Source organism: Thamnophis sirtalis, unplaced genomic scaffold (genome assembly GCF_051295495.1).
Source record: "Thamnophis sirtalis isolate CommonGarterSnake01/CBP01778 unplaced genomic scaffold, rThaSir2_p1.2 scaffold_5, whole genome shotgun sequence".
In the NCBI taxonomy this organism is placed as follows: Eukaryota; Metazoa; Chordata; class Lepidosauria; order Squamata; family Natricidae; genus Thamnophis; species Thamnophis sirtalis.
Genome location: NW_028261385.1, coordinates 29,242,969 through 29,261,918, shown reverse-complemented (window position 1 = coordinate 29,261,918; position 18,950 = coordinate 29,242,969). Strand labels below are relative to the sequence as shown.

Below are 18,950 nucleotides of genomic sequence, written 5' to 3'. Positions count from 1 at the left end.
ATACAGTTCAGAAAATACCATATTGAAAGCAGCCTGGTGATTTGATATTCTATATCTAGCAAGTGTGGTACATCTAGTACTCTGTATTAAGATGCAACATACGGTAGAATAAATTAATAATACTATTGTTCTCACAACCTTTAGATTCTGAAATGTGCTGGCTATACTGGATACTTTCTTGTGGAAGGAAAATACCTTTTTTTCCATATTTGAACCCATACATAATTTTAATTGATCATTTAATTGTGAACGAAGGTATAACTAATTGATCATTTAATTGTAAAGTAATTGTGAACTGAGCATACTCTGGAGGTCTACTTTAGTTTATAATAATTTTATAATTATTAAAAATCATTATAATAATTAGTGAAAATTAAAAAAAAAAGTATAATGCATCGTAAGAAGACAGGAAATGATAAAAAATATTCCAAAAAATATTCCAAATAATTCTACGCAACCTGAATAACATGTACTTCAGCTTGGGATTTATATTCAGATTTATTGCAGCTCAACAGAAAAGATCTCCATGGTGACCAAGGAACCATTTTAAATATTTTGGTTTTGAAAGACAGTCCTGAGAATGTACTTCACTGAGAAATCACTGAATGTGCATCACATACTTTTTCTTTGTTGTTCTTTTATTTTGCATACTACATTAAGTTACATTTATTAATGAGCAGTGATTATGTTAGGTTTCTTGTTATGTGCACCCATCTCCTTATGATGACAACAATTTACTTGAAGAAGTAATATTTCTTTTCATGAATTCTGGGGACTGAAGTCCACACATCTTATTGTTGCTGAGGCAGAGAGTTAGACAACAGATACAAATAGTACCTAGGACTAGACTAGACTAGACTAGAATACTAGTTGGAAAGAATACTTGCCAGGTGGTTCTTGACTTACAACACAATTGAGACTGGAGTTTCCATTTTAAGTTATTTGGTCATAGGTCAAGTTACCTAATTGTGCAACAATTTTTATGGTGGTCACTTAAAGAAATCCCATGGTTAAGTGAATGGATCTTCCTCAATGGGAATTTCCTTCTGGAAGTTGACAAAAAAGATTGCAAGCCATGATCATGTGTCTGGAGAATAGCGCAACCGGGTGTAAAGGTGAGTCAGTTGCCAAATTGCAAGCCCATGTCTGTGGAGGTGGTGTAATGATTGTACGTATGAGTACACATTGTAAGTGGCGTACGTCGTAAGTGGTAACTTTGAACCATTGTTAAATAAATGCTCACAAGTTGAGAACTAACTATACAGTCTTTCCCTTTAGGATAGCTATTGCTCATATTCAGAATATACTCTAGGATAGAAAGCCATAATGCAAAGATTCACATTAGTGATGTTGCATGGATAGACAGACAGGTATTTAGAAAGGAATTGGCATGGGTATAAAAAAAATCTCACGATGCTTTTCCACAAAGATTCAAATGGAAATAGCTACTTCAGAAATTTGTATTGTATTTTTCGCAACACTGAATACCACAATTACAATTTAAAAGCAGGCACAATGCAGAATAGCAAAACCAAACCAGCAACCTAAAATATGATCTTTTTGCTTTAATTGGGTAGAACAGTTGATAAAGACGATCAGACTTTATTTAATGGTCAATTAGCTGCAGTAGAAGCTCTTTTAGATCTTGCAATATGCCTAGAATGAATCATGAAAGTTGATGTGGGGCTGGTTTTTAACCTCTTTAGTTGCTCAACAAAACCAAGCTCCATCTGTCTATGTCTTTGTCAGATGGGGCGAGGGTGGGGAACATAATTGTTTTCAGTACATAATGTTCTATTTTGAGACAGGAAATGTCCACCTGCATTTTCTGTATGTCTATTTGAGTATGTGTACTCTTGAAATTAGTAACAGATAACTCCAGTTTAGCATGATCATGCCTGGAGGAATCTTCCTATCAATTTACATGTCACAGATTTCTTGACTGTCACTAAATATCAGGGATGTCAAACTCCCAAACCATGGGCTGGATGCGTCACACGCTGGCCATGACCACACCTAGGCCTGGTTTAGTAAAGGGGAAAAAAGTCATGACACGTTACATGACGATGCCATGACAACTTGAGTTTGACATCCCTGATAAACATGGTAAAAGATGCTGCTGATTTGGGCTTGGGACAAAATGCAAAACCATTTCAAATCAACATATATTAATTAACTATATCTGAGAAAAGAAAACACAATACAATCACCACAAGTCCCATAAGAGATTATTTTCAATAAATTAAAGAGTTTTCAAATTTATACTTGTCAAATAATCCATGAAAAAGTTTGTTAGTTGATGCCTTGAAAAAAATCAGTATGCTTCTTTATTTTGTTTGTTGTTTCTTATTTCCTTTCAAACAAAAATGAAAGTCAAGCCAAGTTAAGACAATAAGTGTGGTTGATCTATTTTTCTTAATCTATTAAAAAAAATATGGCTTGCATTATTATTCAGTAGCTGAGTTCATCCCTTATGTTTACTCATGGTTCAATGAACAATTTGCTGTTTTGTAGTTGATATATTAAGCCAAGAACATGGTTTAAAAACCATGCTTAGACTTACAAGTCATGCTAAACTATGATTTGATTAACAATGCTTTACTGAATAAATGTTTTTCAGTTGGCACGTGTCTGTTATGCAACATGTTAGGTCAAAATGAAACAAATCACATTAGGGTTTAATGTGTGGACGTAGATAATTTTTAAAAAGGGAAACACTATGGACCATTCTATTTTTGATAATTATCACTATGCCTCTAGCCTTTCTGGAGAACATTATACATATTGTTGTTGACATACAGAAATAGAGTACCCTAGAGAAAACAGATTACCTGGACCCATTTTAGTCAGGATTCAGACCTAGTCTAGGATGGAGAGACAGCACTGATCGTATTTATGGATAATTACTAGGATGAACAAGGGATGCGGTGGCTCAGTGGCTAAGATGCTGAGCTTGTCAATCAGAAGGTTGGCAGTTCAGCAGTTCGAATCTCTAGCACCGTGTAACAGGGTGAGCTCCCGTTACTTGTCCCAGCTACCACCAACCTAGCAGTTCGAAAGCATGTAAAAATGCAAGTAGACAACAGCCCTCCGTGCACCTTCGCCTTTTAGTCATGCCGGCCACATGACTATGGAGATGTCTTTGGACAGGTCTGGCTCTTCAGGTTAGAAACGGAGATAAGCACCGCCCCCTAGAGCTGGAAATGACTAGTATGCATGTGTGGGGGAACCTTTATCTTTACTTACTAGGATGAAGGAACTGTACCCCTCCTGGTGATGTTGGACCTTCTTAACAGTGTTCAAAAACATCAACCATGGTATCCCTCTGGACCACCTGTAGATTTGGAGGTTGGCGACACTACTTTGTAATGTTCATTCTTAATAGGCAGTTCCAAACTTGAGTACATGTGAAAGTAACCCAACGTGGGAGACATATGGTGTGCACAGAAGGGACTCCAGGCTGACCACCTCTAAAGTTTCATTCAAGATTGTCCCCAACTGTAATCCTGGAAAATCTTTAGCAAGTGGTGCAGAAAAGGCTGCAGGCTAGTTGCTATTGGCACACACAGCAGAAAATCCTTCAATAGTGGAAGCCATCCAATTTGATCAGCACAAAGAAGTCCACAGCTTGTTCCTTTGCCTTTATAGTTAGAAGCAAAGGGACTGCATCCCCCTCCCCCCCAAAAAAGCAGCTTTCAATTTATTAATGACTGGAAATCTCTTATGAGTTTTTGCTGAAGAAAAAAAAAGCAATGAAGTTGGATTTATGAGTTTAATTATTAGAAAAGGTAAATTATAGTGGGGGGAATTATGTTGCAACCTTAGAGAAAGAGGGTAAAATGTAAATGAACTTGTAACTGCTGAAAGCTACTTCTTTATAATTTTTTTCTTTTCTTTTCTCTGTTTCTTTGCTCAGCTGATAAGGAGGAGAACCCTGTGGCTTAGTGGTTAACACATCTGCCTAATATGTAATACAGCCCAGGTTCGAATCCCAGTAAGGGTATGGCTAGCTGATGAGAGCTAAATAGCTTGAAATAGATCTATACTAGTCTCCCTTTATTTATTTATTAGCACAAATACAACACAAATGTAACAAAGGCAACAGTAAAAATATTGGGTTTCTGTCTGGATGGTCTCTTGTGACGAGCCGATGGACAGAGAATGGAAGCAGTAAGCTTCCTCCCATATTTGGGCATACCAGGGGTTGTAACACTAATTACATACCTATTTCCCTGGCTCAGCTGATAAGGAGGAGAACCCTGTGGCTTAGTGGTTAACACATCTGCCTAATATGTAATACAGCCCAGGTTCAAATCCCAGTAAGGGTATGGCTAGCTGATGAGAGCTAAATAGCTTGAAATAGATCTATACTAGTCTCCCTTTATTTATTTATCAGCACAAATACAACACACACACACACACACACACACACATGTTGTATTTGTGCTGATAAATAAATAAAGGGAGACACAAATACAGCACAAATACAACACAAATGTAACAAAGGCAACAGTAAAAATATTGGGTTTCTGTCGTGATGGTCTCTTGTGACGAGCCGATAGATAGAGAATGGAAGCAGTCTGCTTCCTCCAATATTTGGGCATACCAGGGGTTGTGACACTAAATACACACATGTATGTATGTATGTATGTATGTATGTATGTATGTATGTATGTATGTATGTATAATTTACAGCCAGTTCTGAAGCTGATTGTGTGCATCTACAGTATTCATTTTTTTTCCAGGATTCACTCTTAGAAACACTACAATATTTCAATCTTTTCTTTTCAAAATGTCTGTATGGATATCCAGCAGAAAAACAGAATCCTATGTGAGTGTAGGAATTGCTTTCGCACAAGCTGGGAACCCATACAGGAAGATTTTTCAAGCATCTTCCCTGCCTGCTTGTGACCATCTTGTGTGCAATTTCCTGAAAAGGTGGGTCAGATGTGCTGAGTCACCAAGTTAATAAGCAACAGCATCAATTTTCTCAAGACAATTCAGAACACAGGCAAATGTTCACAGAGCAGAGCAGCATGTAAAGAGTTAACAGCTGCCATGTCATCTACGCCAGAACTAATTCAATAATGTACATGAGAGCAGCATGAAATGGCTCTTGGCATTCATTTATTTCATGTTTGAATTTGGTTAAAGTAATTAGTAGAAATAAATCAAATCCAGCAGTTCCAATTATATGGTGCTTGCAGATGTTGTATATAGAACTCAGCAGCATGGAAGTTTGAAGCTTAAAATGTACTTGAGACAATGCTAAAAAAATGTGGGTTTCCCCTCCCCCTCAGCACTTTTGCATACCTACTAAAAGAGGAAGGGGTGAAAAATCACATTGTTCTAATGGGAGCTAACAGTTACAAACCAAGATAGAATATGCCACAAATGGTGTTTTAATTGCAACTAGCCAATAACCCAGCGTTGCCTGGGTATTTATTTATAGGGGGAAAATGTCTGGACCAAATGTAATTTCTAATGTTGGATTTCCCCCCTTACCATAGAGAGCTCTCTTGTGGACTACTGTGAAGCCATTACCATGGCAACTGCACTGCGCTGTACAGTAGAAGTCTGTATGGCACAACAGGCTGTATCTTAACAGAACCACACCCTGAGGGGTGTTAGGGGTGTCTTACCCCCAAAGTATTTTTTTCCAGAGAGTAAGTCATCTGTGTACCAAGTTTGGTTGAAATTGCTTGAGGCGCTCTAGAGTAATGCTGGAACACACACACCAGAGGTGGGTTGCACGTGGTACACCCCGGTACACGAGTACCAGAGCCTGCTCAGAGTACCGGATACCGTTCCGGTACGGTGCTCCGGAGGCCCACCCGCCAGTCGAGCTCCTTACCTGTCTTTTAAGAATTCTGCTCTTTTTTTTTTTTAAATATATATTTTATTATGTTTTCATTCTATACAATCACATATTCACTATGCTTAATCAGGGCATATAACATTGAATAATAAACACGGCCCTCACTTATATAGAAAATGCCCTCTACAATACAAACCCAGTATACCACCTTAGCCTGCCATACACCCTCTTTCAACCCCCTCCAACTTTCATTCTTCCTTCTCACACACCCCTCTACGCCTACTTCCCCTCCCCTTCTTTCTAACCTTAACCCTATCACTCCCTCTCCATTCCCTCCCTCCCTTCTCCTCCTCCTCTCTCTCACCCTCTCCACCCTCCTTCTTCTTTCACTCGACTCTTTCCTTCGGTATCTATTACCTTCCAGTATATTCGGTTTGTTCTATTTTCGCACTAACATTGAAAAGCCACAGTATACAAATACAATCATGGAATTTAACACATATTGTATTTCCCCCCTCCCCCTAAATCCCCACCTCCCTTCCCTCCCCCCGACTTCCCAAAGACCATACGTGGTATAATTTTTGAACAATCACAGTCTAAAATATCTCTACATTGAACTCAGCTTCTTACTGTTACCCAAATTTTAAACAATTTAAATTATTACTGATACTAAGCATAAGCTATCTGGAGTTTCTTAGTCCCATATTTACTTTTTATGTAATCAATCCACTTTTTCCAGTCTCGTTTATATCTCTCGTTTGAATGTTCTTTGAGATATGCTGAGATTTTGGCCATTTCGGCTAAGTTCATAACTTTCAAAGTCCATTCTTGAATTGTAGGTAAATCTTTCTTCTTCCAATACTGCGCCACCAAGAGTCTTGCTGCCGTTATTAAATACAGAATCAAATTAGTCTCTGCTACTGTAAAATCAATACATATACCCAGTAAAAACAACTGGGGGGTAAATTTTATCCTTCTTTTAAAGATGTTTTGCAGGATCCACCATATTTTTATCCAAAATGCCTTAACATTACGACATGTCCACCATATATGAAAATATGTAGCATCACAAGAACCACATCTCCAACATTTAGGTTGAACATTTGGATACATAGAGGCAAGCTTTTTAGGATCTAGGTGCCATCTATAAAACATCTTATAAAAATTTTCTCTGCTCTTCTGCGCATCCGCATGGCACATACAGTGCCTGCGCGATGCTCCGCAGAGCAGCTGGAGCATCGCAGAGGCTTGCGGGGGCACTAAGATGCATGCATGTGCTGCACTGGTTGGAACGGGATCCGGAACCCACCACTGACACACACACACACACACAAACAGAGCCAGATAGATAGATAGATAGATAGATAGATAGATAGATAGATAGATAGATAGATAGATAGATAGATATAGATAACATAGTCCTCTTGTTAGATAGGAAAGAAAATGAGAAACTACCCTGTTTCCCTGAAAACAAGACCTCCCAGGTTAATAAGGCCAGTCTGCTTTTGAGCACATGCACTAAAATAAGCCCTCCCCCTGAAAATAACCCCTCCCTGAAAATATTGCAACATAGCAGCAGCCATGAGGTGACCACGCCCGCTGCAGCTCAAAAATAATAAACCTCCCCCAAAATAAAGCCAAGTGCTTATTTTGAGGGTCAAAAGAAAATAAGACCCGGTCTTATTTTTGGAGAAGTAGAAAGTAACGGAACAGTAAGAATGAAGTTTAGCTGTAATTTGGATGTAGAATGAACAACTTCAGAAGATACAATCTTAGCCTATATCACAGAGCCTAGACACATTTTTTAATTAGTCAAATCATAGTCTGGGGATAGAAAGGCACAAATGGTATGTTGATTTTAAAGGCACATATTGCTTGACTTTGAAACCAAGATGCTATTTTGCTTTTGCTTTTTGTTTTGTTTTAGCAATAGCAATAGCAGTTAGACTTATATACCACTTCATAGGGCTTTCAGCCCTCTCTAAGCGGTTTACAGAGTCAGCATATTGCCCCCAACAACAATCCGGGTCCTCATTTTCCCCACCTCGGAAGGATGGAAGGCTGAGTCAACCCTGAGCCGGTGAGATTTGAACAGCCGAACTGCAGAACTGCAGTCAGCTGAAGTATGAGCCGAGGTGGCACAGTGGTTAGGGTGCAGTACTGCAGGCCACTTCAGCTGACTGTTATCTGCAGTTCAGCGGTTCAAATCTCACCGGCTCAGGGTTGATTCAGCCTTCCATCCTTCCAAGGTGGGTAAAATGAGGACCCAGACTGTGGGGGCGATATGCTGACTCTGTAAACTGCTTACAGAGGGCTGAAAGCTCTATGAAGCGGTATATAAGTCTAACTGCTATTGCTAACTGCTATTGCTAAGTAGCCTGCAGTGCTGCATTTAACCACCACCTCTTACTTTATATTTCACACACATTTATGACAATTCTTTCCTTTCAGGCTAAACAACTCAGGCAAAGTACAGAAAAGGAATGAGAGATAAGGAACAGAAGAAATGAAAAGAAATAGCAATAACACTTAAATTTAGATACTGCTTCATAGTGCTTTAAAGGCCTCTCTATTAAGCAGTTTACAGAGTCAGCCTATTGTCCTCAACAATCTGGGTCCTCATTTTACCCACCTCTAAAGGATGGAAGGCTGAGTCAACCTTGAGCCCGGTGAGATTTGAACTGCCGAAGTGCTGGCAGCTGGCAAGGAGCAGAACTAACCTGCAGTACTGCACTCTAACCACTGCACCACCACAGGTCATATTAAATGAAAGATGGTAGAAAAGAAAAAGAAATGTAGCTTACCCTAGTATTCATTATGCCTCTCACAGGTTTTCATCCTTCCATGTGTAAAAAATATAACAACTATATACTAAAATATTTGGATCGAAAGACTGAATCTGTATTAAAAATTGATACAAAAATTGATAGAATACGACCACCTCGTTGGCTCTGAAACATTTTCTTGCTTAAAAAATGGAAATGTTGCACACTTTAGTACTACAAGTCTTCTTTTCCCCCCACAATAACAAAAAAAAATCCTTTTTTAAAAAAGAAAGATGAGAATGGGATGGAACAAGTGGATTGGCAATTCTTGGGGGAAATGCTTAAGGACAAGTATCTTTTTTTGAATCATTAACATATAAATCAGTCCTAGGGTGCATCAAGAGAGGAATAGTACCACAAAATGTGTGAAGTATTAGTATCGTATATATCACCTTGGTGAGATCAAACCTGGACTACTGCATCCAGTTCTGGTTATCATGATACAAAAAATGATGATGAGACTCTTGAAAAAGTCCAGAAAAGAGCAATAAAGATAATTAAAGGACTGGAGGCTAAAACATAGGATGAATGGTTGCAGGAATTGACTATAACAAATCAAATGAAGAGAAGGACTTATAGTCTTTTGATACTTGAAAGGGTGTCACAAAAAAGAGGGTGACAATTTATTCTCCAAAGCACTTGAGGGTAAAACAAGATGTAATCAGAGGTGGGTTGCTGCTGGTTTGGGCTGGATCGGCCGTACCAATAGTAGCAGTGATGGGAGGCTCCACCCACCCACCTGGACACTTCTGCATATGCGCAAAAGCATCGTGCACATGCGGAAGCACGGAGGTGCACGCCTGAACCGATAATAAAAAGATTAGCAACCCACCTTTGGATGTAATGGATGGAAATTTGTCAAACAGAGATCCAACCTAGAACTAAGAAGAAATTTCTTGACAGTGAGAATAATTAATCAGTGGAATGACTTCCTTTCAGAAGTTGTTTATAGAGGTTTTTTAAAAAGAGATTGGATAGCCATTTGTGCAGATGGGTAGAGGCCTCTTGCTTGGGTAGAGGATTGTACAATAAGACCGCCAGTGTCCCTGTTATTCTGTATTCTGTATAATGGTTGGGTCCTGCTTTCAAAAAATCTTCAGGCAGACTTCTACTGGAAATGCTCCAGAGCCTCTAGATCAGGGGGTGTCAAACTCAATTTCATTAAGGGCTGCATCAAGGTTGTGTTTGACCTGAGGGGGTGGGGGGGAATGGCCAGGGTGGGCATGGCTTCGACATCACTCATGCCAGGGGCACCTGTGGTGGCCAAGTGCTAAGGCAGGACTCCCCTCAGGACCTCCCTCCCTCTCATTATAATCTCCTTCCTTTCTTCCTTTCTTCCTTTCTTCCTTTCTTCCTTTCTTCCTTTCTTCCTTTCTTCCTTCCTTCCTTCCTTCCTTCCTTCCTCATTCTCCTTCCTTCTTCCTATTCTCTCTTTCCTTATTTTTCCCTCCTTGCTCTCTTCCCATCTTTCCTTCTTCTTCTTTCCCTTTCTCCTCTCCTGAAACATTTCTCCTTTTGTTTTGTTTTTAGTTTGTTTTGCTAGCCCTCTGCCAGCAAAAACAGAGCCCATGTTTGGCTGCAACAGCCTCCTGCAGCCCTCTTCTAGAGAAAAGAGAGCTGGGGTGTGTATCTTTTTGCTGGCCGAAGTTGCAGGAGGCCATCAGGGCCAAAAATAGGGCTTGAGAGGGCCATATGAGGCCCCACTAAGCTCTGTTTTTGCTGGCAGAGGCACCACGGGTCAGTGCTTTGCTGTTTCCAGGGTGGCCCCACAGGCCAGATTTAAGCACCCCATGGACCCTCCCATGAGCCTTGAGTTTGACGCCCCTGCTCTAGATTTTCTGGACCAACTTTTAGGTTGGACAAGTTTAGATTAGGTGACTTCCAAGGTTTTCTTTAAAAAAATGATTCCATGCTCTTTGAATAAAATATCTCAGAGGAAAAAATAAGTGCTATGATAGGTTTTCCCCCCAGTTTTCCACAATCATGGTGTGCACCATGATAGCTTATCTTGTTGCTCTGTACTGGTGAAGCATTGGATTCAATTCTATAAATAATCAATGGGCAGAAAAGATGTAAATCTTAAAATATTAACGGAACAGAATGTTCTGCGTATGATAGTTACAAAGCTGAGAGTGCTCTTTTCCCAGCATAGGAAAATGTCTTCCGGGGTACACATGCTTTTAATAAAATAAGAGAAAGGGTATCTATTAAATCAAATGACAAGTTTTAAATATTGTTATATGCAAACTAAGTTTGAAACATGGAAGATGGTTTGGGAAGTAGAATGACGAGAAGGAGCTAGGTGGTTGTTGTTAGTTGTGAAGTCATGTCCAATCCATCACAAACCCATGGACAACGTTCCTCCAGGCCTTCTTGACCTCTGCCATCCACTGGAGTCCATTTAAGCTCACACTTACTGCTTTGGTGACTCCATCCAGCCAGCTCATTCTCTGTCATCCCTTTCTTCTTTTGCCCTCAATCTTTCCCAGAATTAGGCTCTTCTCCAGTGAGTCCTTCCTTCTCATTAGGTGCCCAAAGTATTTGAGTTTCATCTTCAGGATCTGGCCTTCTAAAGAGCAGTCAGGGTTTATCTCCTCCAGGACTGACCAGTTTGATCGCCTTGCAGTCCAAGGGAGTCGCAAGAGTCTTCTCCAGCATCATAGTTCAAAGGTCTCAATTCTTTGGAGCTCAGCCTTTTTTATGGCTCAATCTTTACAGCCATATATTGCAACTGGGGAAACCATAGCCTTCACCATACACACTTTTGTGGGCAGGGAGATAGCTCTTGTTTTTTAGTATGCTGTCTAGATTTGCCATAGCTTTCCTCCCCAGGAGCAAGTGTCTTTTAATTTCTTGGCTGCAGTCTCCATCTGCAATGATCTTGGAGCCCAGGAAAATAAAATCTGTCACTACCTCCATTTCTTCCCCATCTATTTGCCAGGAATTGGGAGGGCTGGGTGGGTTAGAAAGTTCCTATTTTAAACCTTGCTTTTGTAACATCTCTTCTAAATGATGGATTTACAGCACCTAAACTGGACAATATCCTACAGTGCTGAGCCAAAGGTGGGATCTCTGGCCTTGGAAGATATTTGTTGTAGGTTGAAAAATCATATAATAACCCAGCAGGAAAAAGGCAAGGGCAAACTTCTTCTGAAAAGTTTTGCCAAAAATCCTACAGGAGAGGAACTTGCCAGGAATCAGTGGGTATCCATTGATTGGAAGATGTGTTATAGTCTCTTTCCTTTTTTTGATGTTCTGAGTTGCTGCTGTGTGTTGGTACTCATCTGAATAATGTTTTTATGCCTCTTACACCAATATTATTCAGACAAATATAAATGAGATGTGGTGGTGCAGTGGTTAGAGTACAATACTGCAGGCTACTTCTGCTGCCTGCTGGTTGCCTGCAATTTGGCAGTTTGGATCTCACCAGGCCAGTGGTGGATTTCACATTTTTTAGAACCTCTTCTGTAGGTGTGGCCTATTTTGTGGGAGTGGCTTGCAACCATGTGACCGGGTTGGCATGGCCAACTTGTAAAATGTGGTGAAACTCACTTAACAATGCTCTTGCTTAGCAACCAAAATGTTGGCTCAGAAACTCTGGTATTTGAAGCACGCAACTCTTAAAGCTGTCAAGTTACAAGACCCTTGCACCCCTAACCCTTTAGGGAAAAAAACCCAGGGGTGTTCAAACTTGACAGCTTTAAGATTTGTGGACTTCAACTCCCAGAATTCCTCCTCTCACTCTTCATCTTGATGATGTACAGACAGGCGGGGGAGGGAGCTAGAACCGGTTCTAAATGGCACAGTAGATTTGTGGAACCTCTTCTATAGAAGAGGTTAGAACTGGCAGGAACCCACCTCTGCCCCAGGCTCAAGATTGACTCAGCCTTCCATCCTTCCGAGGTGGGTAAAATGAGATTGTTGGGGCAATATGCTGACTCTGTAATCTGCTTAGAGAGCCCTGTGAAGTGGTATGTAAGTCTAGAGCTATTGCTATAAATGTACTGCAGCAAGTCAGAAAACTAAAAAAAAGAAAAGAAAATAGAAGAAATTACAGTATTAAAGTTATACCGTACTTATGGGACTTTTCAAAACTTACAATACAAACATGGGATTTAAAAACTATAATTTAATATATGAAAGGTCCGAAATCCCCACAAGAATGAAAACAATCTTTTCATTATTTAATATATTTATAAGAAATGCAATAAAAAAGAAAAAAAACCCTTCAACTATACATAACAAACTTATGAAAATATGATGAAACCAGAATGTTTTTGATCAAAGACTTATGCACTTTGAACTAGAAAACAAATACGAGAAATTAATATCATATATGATAACTGCAGCAAGATTACCGTTCCAGATGTACAAAGATAGAAGAACAGTGAAATATCCACAGTGGAAGACTGCATTATAAAATTGTTGGAATTTACAGGAATGATGAAATTGACCAGCATGGTCAGAGGAGAAATGATATAGACCTTTTGAAAGACTGGAAACCTCGTATGGACTTTTTGTTGAAAGAAGGAAAGACTGTATTGATTGCATTGATAAGAATTTGAGTGGGGGAGGGTTAACAGGGAGGAGGAAAAAAAAAGGAGGGAAGGGAAGTAACAAAATCACCATCAATCAAAGGCAGTTTTACTTGGAACAGCTTACATCCTTCAACAATATATTCAACACTATCAAACAACAACAACTGCCTTATCCCAAGCCCTTGCGGAGGACTCAACACATGGATTAAAAATGCCAAACCAGTCTAAACATCTGGCCTATTGTGTAACTTACCATAACAATAACAGTGTACATTAAGAGCTAGCAATGACTGATGAAGAAAGAGATCTTGGAGTAATGGCAAATAATGCAATTAAGGTATTCACACGGTATACATTCATTGTAAAAAAAAAGGTGAACAGCATGTTAGACATAAAAGAAATGGGACTGAAAATAGTCCCATAATATCATGATGCCCTTCTATAAATCAATGAGAGAGCATCTGGTTTGTGTGTGTTGTGAACATTTCTGGTCATGACATCTCAAAAAGGATATAAGGGCACTAGAGACGGTCAGGGGAATCAACTAAGTTGGTGAAGCGGTTGGAGAACTTCCCCATGTGGAAACGTAACATTTAGAGTTTTTTGATCTAGAAAGAAGGTGAATTAGATGAGACATGATGGAGGTATACAAACTTGTGTATGGTGTAGACTTAGTTTGGTGTAGTGGTTAAAGCATCCTGCTAGAAAGCCAGAGATGATTAAGTTCAAGTCCTGTCTTAGCCATGAAAGCCAATGGGTGACCTTAGGCCATTCGCTCTCTCCCAGCCCTCTCACTTCACAGGGTTGTTGTCGGGGCAAAAATAGGAGGAGGAAGATGTATTGGATCTGTTCACTACCTTGAGCTATTTGTAAAAATAATAAAGGAGGGATTAAAAAAAACAACCAAAGTGGACAAGGAAAAGCTATTTCCCTCTTCCCAAAGAACTAGAACTCAGTGAAACAGAATCTTGGGAGAATCAGGACAAAAGGATTTTTTTTTCAATGTAAAATGCACAATTAAACTTTTGTACTTGCTACTATAAGATGTGGTGCTGGCTATCTGGCTTTAAAAAAGGGGTAGCACCAATTCATGAAAGTCATGGGGATCAAAGTCTATTAGCTGTGATGGCACTGCGACTACCTCTGAAGATTTTCTGGAAGGCTAGTGTGCTTCCTTGTGTAGTTGGTTGGCTGCTGTGAGAACACACCACTGGATTAGAGTAGAGTAGAGTAGAGTAGAGTAGAGTAGAGTAGAGTAGAGTAGAATAGAATAGAATAGAATAGAGTTGGAATGGACCTTGGAGGGCTTCTAATCCAACCCAGGGAGGAAACACTATACCATTTCAGACAAATGGTTATCCAATCTCTTCTTAAAAACTTCCAGTATTGGAGCATTCACAACTTCTGGAGGCAAGCTGTTCCACTGATTAATTGTTCTAACTGTCAGGAAATTTCTCCTTAGTTTTAAGTTGCTTCTCTCCTTGATTAGCTTCCCCCCTTTGCTTCTAGTCCTACCTTCAGGTGGTTTGAAGAATAGTTTGACTCCCTCTTCTTTGTGGCAGCCCCTGAGATATTGGAACACTGTTATTATGTCACCCCTAGACTAGATGAGTCAAATGTCCAATCCAGCAGAGCACTTCTTATGTTGTTTTGAAGACATTTGAATTTGTCACTAATGAGGAGGGGAAACGTTTAAAGTTTTGTAGTTGGCATGAGGCACAGCTTAATCCAGAATAAATAATTCTCAAAATCAGATTCATGCTAATAAGAAAGGCACCTTTAGCCAACTCTTATAACAACAAGAGTCAAAATGAGGTTGTCGGGTCAACTATCCTTTATTTCCAATGGATTCCTAAATATATTTTACTTACCAGTCTTGTACAGCATTGAAAGATTCTTCATTGGTGATGTCATACATTAAAATGAAGCCCATAGCGCCCCGATAGTAGGCTGTAGTAATTGTCCTATATCTCTCTTGACCTGCTGTATCCTAAAACCATGAAATATCAATAGTTAATGTCTAATAATAAGTAGTGAAATTCAACACTTACATCAGCCCCATACTGATGGCATTTCAAAATATTATTTTCAACAAAAATAACATTTCAGGAGACCAAACACCCTTTTCCACTGTTTGATAGTTATATGTATGGTATATCTAGGCAAAAGCTGGAACTAAGTTACTTCAGATCATGGATCTTGAAGTCATTGTTAGCTTCCATTGCTTCAACTGTGATTTATTTTCATCTGATAAGTAAGTGGTGAGTCTCAATATGAAATGATAAGCCCAAAGATATTCAAATGCACGTGAGAAAATAAGCCTTCAGCCATCTTTATCTGTCAACATATTTGATGTTGACTGCATTTTGGGGCAAATTACAAATTATATTAGAGCCATGGCAAAGACATTTGCTTCTCCATTGCAAGGTCCCCTGGAGGGCAGATTTCATCACAGAAATATCAAGAGGGGAAAGTATGTAATATCTTTTCCTTGAGAAGAGTTTTCTCCCTCATTAAAGTTGCTTTTATTCTTCTGGTAGGTCTGGTAGGTGATGGTTAAGTGTAAATGGAAAATCATATGGGAAGAATAACATTTAGTACAACTTTCTTACAACTTCTGCGCATGTGGCATTTGTTCTGCTCCAGGTTTATACAGGTAGTTTGCAACTTATGATCACAACTAAGCCCAAAATTTCTATTGTTAAGTGACTTTTACTCCATTTTATGACTTTTCTTGCCACAAATGTTCAGGGAATCACTTAAGCAGTTGTTAAGTTAGTAACATGGTTGTTAAGTGAATCTGACTTCCCCATTGACTACTTGTCAGAAGGTCGCAAAAGGTGATCCTAGGACCCTGAGACACTGAAACTGTCATACATATGAGACAGTTGCCTGTCTCTTATGTATGGCATCTGAATTTTGATCATGTGACCACAGAGGTACTGCGATAGTCATAAGTGTGAACATGGTCATAAGTGTGAAAATGGTCATGTCACTTTTTTCAGTGCTGTTGTAACTTTGAATGGTTACTTAATGAACTGTTATAAGTTGAGGACTACTGTTCTTAATTCACTTCTGCTTTGTTTTCAAAATCTTGGGCTCCACTGAATTTGGATGTGGAACATTATTCCCACTGAGTGGAACTCCCATCTCCCAGATTTGGAGCATCCTGTTATTTTGTCACCAGTCACATTTCTTTTAATGAAAGGATGACACTGTGATGCCTGCAGGCACTCTATAAAGCCCCAAGGAGTATGATGATGTTGGATACTGTTTTATGCTGTCACACTAGTTGGTGAGAGGAATCATTGGTTGGTTGGAGGTTCTCATATGATGAGACAAATCACTAATTAACCTGATTCCAACATACAAACTTTAGATGCTGTTATAGAAGTTATCTTAGCTACAGTTCACACTTCCTAGAATTTCTTTTTACATAAAGAGGCCAGTTAAATTTTATTATAAAGTACTGTATGGGAAACTGTGTGTTTGCACCCATGGCTATGTTACTGGAGGAGGAGGAGGAAATTGTAATCCAAACAGCTGGATGGTGCTGAATAAACAAATAACATTTGTTTGTCTTCAGGCAGTTTTGTCTAACTGCAGTTTTATCTAGTTACAAAACAAAGACTTTCCCAAAATGCAGCATTGCTTATATAAGTCTGTTAAATAGGCTTTACATTAATTTTTCCCTGATGCACATTTAAATAGGTTTTACAGATTATATATCTCCTCTGTCCCAATTATTGCATTCATATTCATGAATTGTTCCTGCAACATTAAACAAATGTAACCATAAGAAGAAAATGTCCAGTGTATTGCAGAGTCCATTGTCATGAACGACACCTTCATTACAATTGATGTACATGGGGAAATGTCATAGTAGATAGTCCATACACAAGGTATTTCTGGAAAAAATTAACCAAGTACTTAAATTTCATTTATGACAAAATGCTTTAGTGACAACTGATACATTCATAATTTATTAGAACCATGTGAAGAACTAGTGTGAACATGAATGCAATTAAATATGACTTCATTTACTATGCTAACATTTTGCCATCAATTTCCCTGCTCAGTGAACTTTGCAGTCCTTTTGTTGCATGTTGTATGTCTAGTTATTATGCTAATAGACCATTCAGAATAATTAATTCCATATTTCATTTATACTTCTTACTAAAAATTAATCCTGATTTTTTTCATTAAATCTTGACATAGGTTTCTATGGAAAACCAGTTAGGTTATCAATTCAATCTTCCTTATTCATTGGTGCTAATTTACCCACTGATCAGATTATTCTAACACTGAAATGCCATGGTCCCTTTCTACTTTCAGAGTAATTTTCTAAGCAAAAGTCTAACAGCATACAATAAGCCTGACAAATATTGATAAAAACGTGCCCTATTTTCCATTATGATGTTACCATGGCAATCCATCTTTTTCCTGGTTGAATGGTGAAAATGCATAAAGATTTTTGAAGGAGCTTTTTCTTTTCTTTGGTACCAGACAGTCAGTCGGGTGTTGTAATTGTAGCTATAGATACACACCATACAGAAAGCGCATAATAAATGTCCTTTGATAATGATTGCTGTTGGGTATGTAGTGATGATTCATGTAGAAGTAAAGCTAGAAGAATCTAATTTTTACTCTAAATCAGGTGGTCGTTTACTCAATTGTAAGTCTTGCTGTACTAGTGAATATGCTTATAAATATACATAGGTCTTATAATCGAATTGTATGTATATATACATATACGTACAATTCGATTATAAATATCCCATGTTTCTCCAAAAATAAGAGAGTCTTATTTTCCTTTGACCCCCAAAATAAGCATTTGTCCTTATTTTGGGGGAGGTCTTATTATTTTTAGGTGCAGGAGGCCCCTTAACCTCAGCCCACGGCCCGCGGATCAGCTGATCCAGAGAGGACCAGAGGTTCTGTTTCTGTTTTTGGCACACTCTTGCCAGCCCTAGCGTCGCTGGGCCTGCCACCCTTTTTGCGGCTGCCACTAAGAAAAGGGGCGCAGTAGCTAGAGTTTGCGGGAGTGTCCTTTGCGAAGCTGTTCTGCATGGATGGCAGGTGCATATGGGACAGATGGGGCATATTACCCTCCTTCCCCCCAGGATATGGCAGGGACTGGCTGCACTTGTGTTTAAATATTTTAGGGGAGGGCTTATTTTCAGGGAGGTCTTATTTTAGTGCAAGCCCAATTGGACTTATTCTCCAGGGAGGTCTTATTTTGGGGAAAACAGGGTATATAGGACTACAGCCTGACAATTCAATCTCAAGAAAGCTTGCTTATAAGTAAAATTCCTCTCAAGACCAAAACTGCTCATAAGACACCAGCATCCCTATCCGCAATAGGCTTGTGAATCAGCAATTGCTCCTTTGTTTAACAATTTGCCAATTCCAAAATATTTCAAGGTTTTGCTTAAAATCCTTAGTTAAGACAAAGTGTTTAGTCAAGATTTACTGACAGTTTTATGGCACAAGTCCCAGTTTCTCATAGTGCAAAGCAGGAAACATCAATAGCTGGGTTCATATATCATGTTTAGCCAAAGTTGAACAAACCACATTATCTCTGAACATGTTCCTGGGATCCAGTCATGCAATTTGGGATTATTGTTTATCCCAATTCCCAAAGCTTGATGCAGGAAATCAAACATTACAGCAATCTATAACAACAGATAAAATATGCTAGCTTTAGCTAAAAACAATAAAATCCAAAGAAAGGCAGTGTTCACTCTCGACTAATAATAATCCCATTTT

General features: G+C 39.1%; 1 protein-coding gene across 1 annotated transcript in view; it reads right to left on the bottom strand.

Moving 5' to 3' along the window:
• Positions 1-18,950, bottom strand: part of RAB3C (RAB3C, member RAS oncogene family) — a 98,771-nt gene that overhangs the window by 32,770 nt on the left and 47,051 nt on the right. Inside the window, exon 3 of the mRNA XM_087715531.1 lies at positions 15,053-15,171. Coding sequence (XP_087571657.1) covers positions 15,053-15,171 — 119 coding nt within the window. The remainder of the gene's footprint in view (positions 1-15,052; positions 15,172-18,950) is intronic.